The 9,390-nt window shown below is 40.0% G+C and overlaps 1 protein-coding gene across 1 annotated transcript; it reads left to right on the top strand.

Moving 5' to 3' along the window:
- Positions 1 to 2,273: 2,273 nt before the first annotated feature.
- LOC142338042 (uncharacterized) lies at positions 2,274 to 7,136 on the top strand. Its single transcript, XM_075387675.1, has one exon. The coding sequence runs from the start codon at positions 2,274 to 2,276 to the stop codon at positions 7,134 to 7,136; it is 4,863 nt and encodes a 1,620-aa protein (XP_075243790.1).
- The last annotated feature ends 2,254 nt before the right edge of the window (positions 7,137 to 9,390 follow it).

Raw genomic sequence — 9,390 nt, 5'->3', positions numbered from 1 at the left:
TAGAACTAATTGTTTTTGCTTACATTCAGGGAGAAAGCACAAACTAAAGTTTACAGTCATTGTCCGAAGAAAAAAAACTTTGAAAACAAAAAAGAAAATCTATTCGTAGCAGTTATTTGGTCCTGCAAAAAAAAGACGATAAACGTTCGAACAAGTTTTTTTTCTTTTTTTTTAGCAAATAAAATCTACTATAATTAGCACCACCACAACCTTAGGATTCTTGTTTTTGAAAAATTTGCGTCGCTGAACTTTTATAGGAAATTTGGCTGATTAGCCAAATTAGATTTTGACATCAAAAGTTCGTCGCTCCGGTTTTTAGCCGTTTTCATTTTAACCTGAAAGACAAGCATAACAACAACAACAACAACAGAGATCAAAGATGTCGCAAAGGAACAACGACGAGTGTCAGTTTGCAGTGAACATGTTTAAATCAACGGAAAGTTCTTTGAAAAGCCAGCTTGATTTGTTGCAGAAGGCAATAGATGATAGAAAGAGCTTCCGATCATTAAATCTAATGATAAGCAGAGCCAAAACGCTGCAAACAGAATTGGACAAGAAGATAGAAGCAGTGTTGAGGGCGAAGCCTCACCAGAGTACAGCAACTTCGATTCTCGACAGACAGAAAGCCTTAACATCCAGACTGCAGCAATCCGAACTGGAAGTTGACACATTGGACGATGATGGTCTATTAAGCCAGTCCTCAACAAGATTTCGCGATGATGTCACAATTCCTTCTCGCCCAAGCAGCCGACGACTGGATTCAGAACGATCAACACCAACACGCAATGTTATCGTTGAAGAAACATTTGTCGAGCAAGCAGCCAGTTCACAACCGAACGACACAACAGTCTTCATTAATCCACCGCACATTCCTCCAAGACCAATCAAGCCATCACTATTCCTGAACAACCAGCAAATCCAGGATCCTCTTATTAGCCATTTGATAAATCAACAACAAAATTTCCATCAACAGAACAGAAACCAGTTTGTTGACTCCAACTCAACACATCATGCTAGTCATTATCAACCAACGGCATCAAACACCCTAGAACAACCCAATGCTAATCATCAGCAAGAAACCTTAACTTTGCCGCCTCTCAACATGTCAAACTTGGATCATCAGTTGAACCAAGAACCCAATTTCCTAACGGCAAAGGATTTAGAATTCAGCGGTTCTCAATCCAATCAAAAGCAGTTTGTTAACCGTTTCAGTTTATCTTTGACCCCTGAAAGTCAGAGAGGCTTCCGAAACGTCAACGTACCTTGTCTACCCCTTCAAGATGAAGGTGGAAACCCATTCCTTGGCAGAGCAATTATTGACAAGCCTCTTAATCATGGACCTGAATACATGACAATAGATCAAAACCCTCACTCATCTAAACAAAACTACGTTCAGCCTATGCATTATTGTTTCACAAACAATCTACAACCAACAGCAGCTGCAAACGTAGTTTCGGATGTCCAGAGCTATTGTTTTTCAAAAGAACAAGATGTTCAACTCAAACCTCAAAAGCCTGAAAACAGTTTTGTGCAACGTGTCAGTTCTTTCAACATCGGTCCCAATGATCCTGTAAAAAATACAACCTTGACAAACAGCTTCCCAATTCAGGGTTTAGCAGTTCAAGGGCCTCCTGTTTACCCATATACTACCCCAGCGCAAGCAAACATCCAGCCAGTGCAGAGCGATCTACAACTTCTTACAACGCATCCCACAACCTCTCAAGAAGCGAACAAACCAGTCCATAGCTTCAATCCGGCTACTCAAACCAGTATGGTGGATATTGGTCAGAACAACACAAACGCTTATTTATCATATCCTTTACCCATTAAGAACATGGCAGCTGACAGCTGAACCCGCTGTAAATCAAAGTCATTCAAACCACGAAATTTCGCAGTTGCGACCTCCCCCTCTGCCTAATCTTTATCCAACTAACATCTTGCCAACTTCAAGCGTAAGGCAGCATCTGGCTCCAGTGTTTGCTACAGCTGGACAAGTTATCCCCTCAATGACCAATAGTGAACTTCAGCCAACATCTGTTGACCTAAAATACTCGATCAAATTACCGCCATTAAAATTGCAAAATTTTAATGGTAACCCCATGCGCTATCACGAGTGGATAAATAATTTTTTCTCAATGGTTCACAATAACATTTCAATTACTGACACACACAGAATAACCTACCTACAGAATTCAGTGTCGGGTAAGGCAAAGGATCTGATACATGCTTACTCTTGTGATCCATCCTATTATAATACAGCCCTCAACGAGATAATGAGCCGCTTTGGCGACCCTTCAGTTGTTGTCAACGCTTTTATCAACCAATTAGAGAGCTGGAAATGTAACAGTTCTTACAACAAGCAATCCTTCATAGCATTCTCTTCATTTCTAAAGAGACTTGTCCAGGCTTTTCAGAACCTAGGTTTTCAAGCCGATCTTCAATCGTCTACTTTATTGAGGAAAGCGAAGGAAAAAATTCCCCACAACTTGCTTCTTAAATGGACTGAATACACCCTGACAGAGAATGTTACAACAACTACCCTTGTTGAGTTTCTAAAATGGCTTGATGTTCAAGCAAGGGTTTATGACAAAGTAAACCAGGAAAATAGAACCAGTACCTTCACTCACAACAAAAACGGTAATTATCCTGCTGTGACAGCACAACAATCGGTTCAAGAACAGTTTAAGCAAACAACTGCAAGACAGTCTCAAAGGAACGATTTAGATCAAGGAAAGGTTAATCACAGGGGCTCGAAAAATGAGCAACAGTTTGCAAACAAGCACACAAATTGTGTTCAATGTCATAAACCGCATTTTGTTGCAACTTGTTCAGACTACCATAAATTGTCCCCTGAAGTTCGATTTCAAACTATCCAGAAAAATAGCTTGTGTACAAACTGTCTAAGTAATCAACATCGCAGAGACACTTGTCCCTCCTCGAAGCGTTGTCAAGTGTGTAATGGTTTTCACCATACAACACTACATAATCCAGCTAAACAATTCAGCAGAACACATGCCGCTTTTACTACCAGCAACGTCCAACAGCAAACTAAAACCTCAGGTCAACAAAATTGGTCATCGAAAGACGACAACAACTCACAAAAGCAAAAAGGTATTGAAGCAACTCAGAATAAAATAACACAATTCAAACCCAAAAGCAACCTCAGGTATGGAAAAAATTTCGGAAATAATAATAATCAACAGTCATCGAAACGTGCGAATTTGAATGGAACTTCTACCAGCCAAAATTTCAATGTCAACCAAATATCCAGTACACCGAAATATTGGTTTGAGCAGTTACAGCTGCTGCCAGTATCCTTTATCAAAGAAGATAAAGTATTCGACACGTATGCTCTCATTGAACCCGGCAGTCAGTTTACGTTTTTATTAGATGCTGTTTCTGACTACCTGGATCTCCCACGCGAATATCAATCTTCAACTACTGTTCAATATCTAAGCGTTGATTACGAAATGCCCCTATCAAAAATAAAGCAACCAATAACAGTTTGCCCTTTCAATCAATTTGATGAAAAGTTCCAAATATCCAGAGCCTACAGCACCCCTACATTAAACGTTAATGCAGCCAATGTCACTGAGCTAAACTATGTTTGCGATGCATTCAATGAACTTCGACACATATATTTCCCAGACATTGCCGAAGGTAAGATTGGAGCACTCCTTGGTGTCAATGCTTTTGCCTTTACGCATCCTACTGAAGTAATTCAAGGCACCGAAATCCGCCCCTTCGGAGTAAAGACAAAGCTTGGATGGACACTTGCAGGAGAGTACCTGAACATACTAGGAAACTGCTCTTCAAAATCTTCTAATAAATCGAAAGTATTTGTATACCATGTCTGTCGGAAAAGTCCAGAACAACCCTTGGACAATTTGATACAAGAATTTTGGTCAATAGAGAACGATGGTACCAGAAAAGAAGATAATACTATCACTGAAGATGAAAAGTCTGCCATTCGAATACTTGAGAGTACTATCAACCACACAGGGGAAAGGTATGAAATAGGTCTTCCATGGAAAGTACCTGCCAATCTTCAAAATAACTATTTTTCTGCCCTCAATCAGCTAAACAGTTTGAACAAACGACTTAATAATGATCCAAAACTATGTGATATGTACCAACAGACTCTTGTCACAGATCTCGATAAAAATTACGTCAAGCCAGTGGAAATGACAGACCCACCCCCCGAGAAAATATGGTACTTGCCGCATCACCCTGTTCAAAGCGCAAACAAACCAAACAAAGTGCGTCGTGTCGCCAATGCAGCGTCAAAATTCAAAGGCGAGTCACTAAATTCCAATCTTCTAACAGGACCAGACCTCTTAAACAGTCTAATAGGAATTTTGGTCAGATTTCGTGAAAAACCTATTGCTATTTTGGCAGACATTGAAGGAATGTTCATGCAACTCGGCATCCGAAATGAAGATCAATCTGCACTACGTTTCCGATGGTCTATTGACAATGATGTGCGACAGTTTCAATTCACCAGATTGATTTTCGGTGCAACTTGCTCACCATCTTGTGCAATTTTTGTCTTAAACAGATGCGCAGAGGACAACGTCGAGACATATCCAAAAGCACAGAGCGCTATAAAGTCTTATTTTTATATGGATGACTACATCCAGTCCTTCGACTCTCCTGAAAACGCCAACGCGACTGCATTCGAAGTAAAGAATTGCCTGAGAGCCGGTGGTTTCCGCCTCACAAAATTCCTGTCAAACCATCAACAGGCTCTTCAGTGTATTACTCCAGAAGACCTCGAGGAGCCCAAGAGTGAAACAAGAGTCCTCGGACAAAAATGGAACCTTGAAAAAGATACATTTTTCAAGAAATCCCCAGAAGAATTCCCTAAAGAAGCTGAACAATACACTCAACGGAAACTTTTCAGTCTGGTGTCATCGATTTTTCACCCAATTGGTTTTCTTGGCCCAATGACAATAAAGTTCAAAATTCTTCTTCAGCAACTTTGGAAGTTAGGTAGAAAATGGGACGAGCCACTCCCAATTGAACTTCTACATCCCTTACAAAAGCTTCTTAACAGTTATCACTCTATGCCTCAACTTGCAATTCCACGACAGATGACAACACAGAATCTACTGGAGACAGAGAACCAGTTGCATGTTTTTGTTGATGCGTCGATTGTTGCAACGTGTGCTGTTGTCTACCTCAGGAGCTTGAATAAGACCAGCAACGAAGTACAAACTGCATTCGTGATCGGGAAATGCAAGGTAGCGCCCGTTAAACAGTTGAGCGTTCCAAAGTTGGAACTAGAGGCATCTGTCACAGGTGTTCGACTCCTGAATTTTGTTAGACATGAACTCTCTGTTGAAATCAGCAATGTTTTTTATTGGACGGATAGTCAAGTTGTACTTGACTGGATTGGTTCTTCCAAGAAGCAACCAGTTTTTGTTGCTAATCGCATTGCAGAAATAAAAGTAAAAAGCAAACCTGACAATTGGAATCATATTTCGACAAACTTAAACCCAGCTGATCATGGTACTCGTGGTTTAGAACCCAAGGAAATTGAAGCAAAATGGTTAAAGCCACCAGATTTTCTCTCCACAAATGATGTCTTTTGTAGACCTACAAAGCAACTGCCGATTTGTGCTGCAACAACACGATCTGCCTTAAGAACCAAGAAACCAGTACTCGACCCTAAACAGTTTTCAACATGGACAAAGATTTTGCTAACGATAGCTACTGTTTTCAATCTGATCTACAGAGCGAAAAAACAGCGTGACAATCACCATCAATACACTGTTGAAGACATTGAGTTATCAAAATCTTACTTGATACAAATGTCGCAAGTCAATAGCTTCCCAACCGTCATCGAGTTGCTAAAAAGTAGCCGTAAACTGGACCCGAAATTCAAACACAGGTCGTTAAACCCAATGCTTTATAAGAACGGTATACTACGCGTCTGTGGAAGGCTAATTTTTGCTCCCAGTGAACTCGAGTTGGCCAAGCGGCCAATACTACTTCATGCAAAAGATCACATTTGTCGTTTATACCTCGAACATGCCCATCGCATCTGTGTGCATCAGGGAACGGAAGCCACTAAGGCTTTTGTACAGCAAAGGTACTACGTAATCGGTCTCCGCAGAACACTGCAGAGCATTAGATACAAATGCTTCCTTTGTCGACGTTTCGAACCGCAAAGTATTGAGACTTTTATGGCACCGCTACCTGATTGCCGCTTCCCGACTGAAAACAAACAATTTACATTTGCCAACTGCGGATTAGACTTTTTCGGCCCATTTTACATTGAGGAAGGAAAAGATAAGCTTCAGAAACACTACGGCCTCATCTTTACTTGTCTGGTAACGCGAGCTGTCCACTTGGAAACCTGTCCAGATTTGAATACAGACACTTTTCTGAACGCCTACCGCCGCTTCACTTCGCGAAGATGTCAGCCCGCTGATTTGTACAGTGACAACGGTAAGACTTTTGTTGGTGCCAAAGAAGAACTCAAAAGGTGTCTGAATGATCTCGACAAGGATAAAATTCACAAAGCACTTGCAGCACAGAACACCAAGTGGCACTTCAACCCACCTTATGGCCCTCATTTTGGCGGCGCTTGGGAGCGGCTGATCCAGAGTGGCAAGCGGACGCTCCTGATCATTCTAGGGTCAAGAAAGTTTACTTTTGACGTTTTCCACACAATTATGGTTGAAGCAGAAGCTATGATGAACTCTAGACCACTTACAAACGTGTCGGACGCCATGGAAAACGAAGAACCATTGACGCCAAACCATTTTCTACTTCAGCGCCCCTACAACTCTCTTCCCCCTGGTATCTTCCCGTCAACCAAGCCAGCTAACATGAAGTCTTGGAAGAATGTTCAACAATTCCTCAACCACATCTGGAGGAGACCGGTCCGGGAATACCTACCGACCTTGATAAAGCGACCAAAATGGACCGAAAACGCCGGGAATTCACTCAAAGTCAACGATGTGGTGTGGATCCTGAAAGACTTCACCCCACGTGGTATTTGGCCTCTGGGAAGAGTAGAAGAAGTGTTCCCTGGACGAGATGGTAACAACAGAGTAGTTAAAGTGAAAACGGCTTACGGCACCTTCGTCCGCCCCGTGTCCGGTCTCGCCCGTGTTTTCGCTGATTAGCTTTTTTGTTGATATTTTTTGCGCTCCGGTTTTAGGCAAAGGGGGTTGCATATAGTTTTATTCAATTTATTTTGGGTTTATGGATTCTAACTGGAATTGGAAACAATATTTATTTGGTGGATTTATTCGTGTTTTACCCTCTTATTCCTGTTGCCCCCGTGAAGCATGTTGCGGATGCAACTTCAAGATGGCTAAATACGGAAGTTAAGATGATTTGCCGCAAAAAACTTGACTTTATGTCCCACATTGCTAACTGTCAGTTACCAAAAAACATGGAAACAAAACATCTGAATTTGACTTTTTCAATGCTAGAAATATGTTTTCACTACACAGTTTTTTAAAATGCATGAATTTTTTGGGTACGTTTTTTTGTTGGAAATCTAAAAAACAAATGAAAAGACAAATATTTTCTCCGATACAGAGGAACGTAACGACTGTTGTCGTTTTATAGTTTCTGATGATCAGTTTTTGGCTAGCAGTGTTTCTTTGTAAAATTGATAGGCCAAGTGTGAACCGGTCTATCTGATTTAAAAAAAATTTTGTGCTTTGTCTTGGGAAATCGAAATTATTAAATATTTTAAATTTGTTTTCTTTTAAACAAGAAATGTTTGTTCAACTTCGGGTTTGTTTGAAACTTTAATGGGCAAAAAATAATGCCCAAGAAACGATATGGTTGTTTGCGGGGACAAAAACCAATCTGACTGATAGCGGTAACCCAATAAAAATAGAGACTGGGTGTTTATCAAAGACGCGAGAAAACTAGCCAAGAAAGAACGCAAACCAAGTTAGCTAGCTAAATACGTTACCATTTTAACACGTACGCAGGATTTTGTCTCTTCCAAAGTTGTTTCGTCAATCCAACGGACATGCTTATACCAATCAGATCAAATTACAGAAAGGTTTCCATAAGGAAAAACTCAGAGCGCATAAAGTAGACTCCAGGCAGACCTACAAGTTGCTTATCAAGTTCAGTGGAAACTCTTTGCATTGAAAAAGCTATGCCAATCCTAAACTCGTGCCCTCGTCAAACTGTTTTCTGATTCAGAGGTTGCAAAGAGATCTAATAAAATCTTCACCTCGATAGGCTCTACTCCAAACATACCCCTGTTTCAACGATGTTTTTTTTGTAGCGAATCAGTGCAAATTACGTTTGAGGAAGTGTATTCGATTAAAAATATCGAGTATTCTAACAAATAGGCAATCGAGTCATTTTTAAATAAATTATATTGATTTGCCTCAAGTGTGTATAAATGTTTTAATGTATAACTTTTTGGGGATGACACGATGAGACCACTCTTGATTGCAGAAAAAAATGAAAGTGATCTCTTCAGTCTAGGTTACTGATTAAACGCTAATAAATTGGTTATTAACCATGAAAAAAAAGTCGACACAAGCTTCTCGGCTGTTACAAAGTACACAGCCTCAAAACATTTTGGAGGGTTGGAATAAGTGCCTCTTCGGTAAATTCAAAAACAACCGACTAACGTCGGGCGAATTGCTCTCAAACGACCGGCGAGCGGTTGGCTTCGTCAACAGCTTGCCACGGTTTAGTGTCCTCAGGGCGCCACCTCTTTATCCCATTTCTGAATATGAAAGTCAAATGAGTCAGACGAAAAATCGCCCAAGCGAAAAATTGCATAAAAAGACAAACAGGATTATATATTTGCTCCAAATTGAGGCTGCTGAAAAAATTTTAAAAAATTGGAAAAAATGGCAAAAAATCAAAAATATGCTAAAATTCGTGATTTTAATCTAAAAATTATTCAGAAACCTATTTTCAAACCCTCGAAGAGGTTCCGTGGCTCTTAAGGCTGAAAAAATCTAAAAAACGACAAAAAATTTCAAAAAATCTTGAAAAGTAAGTTTTATAAAAAAAATTGCTAATATTTGTGACATTAAAAAAATGGAAAACTATTCCATTACCATTAAAAATTTGTCAGTAACTTATTACCGAACCCCATAGGATGTTTTCTGGCCCCTGGGTCAGGAAAGACCTGAATAAGGAAAAAAATGTCAAAAAAATTTGAACAAAATTGCACGTTTTGTCAAAAAAATGCTAAAATTCTTTGGTAAAATGTTGAAATCATTACATTACCACTAGAAACTACGCAGTAACCTATTTTTAAAACCTAAAGGAGGTTCCTTGACACCTAGGGCTGATAAAAATCAAAAAGCTTGAAAGAAATTGCAAAATAGTATAAATTTGCGTTTTTAGCAAGCGGTTGTTCGTCAGTAGCTAGCCACGGGAGGGGGG

Source organism: Convolutriloba macropyga, chromosome 4 (genome assembly GCF_964194025.1).
Source record: "Convolutriloba macropyga chromosome 4, txConMacr16.3, whole genome shotgun sequence".
Lineage (NCBI taxonomy): Eukaryota > Metazoa > Xenacoelomorpha > Acoela > Convolutidae > Convolutriloba > Convolutriloba macropyga.
This window is presented reverse-complemented; position numbering and strand designations above follow the sequence as displayed.

Excerpts from the sequence above, each read along its gene's own strand:
- LOC142338042 (XM_075387675.1), top strand. The coding sequence starts at position 2,274 with ATGAGCCGCTTTGGCGACCCTTCAGTTGTTGTCAACGCTTTTATCAAC.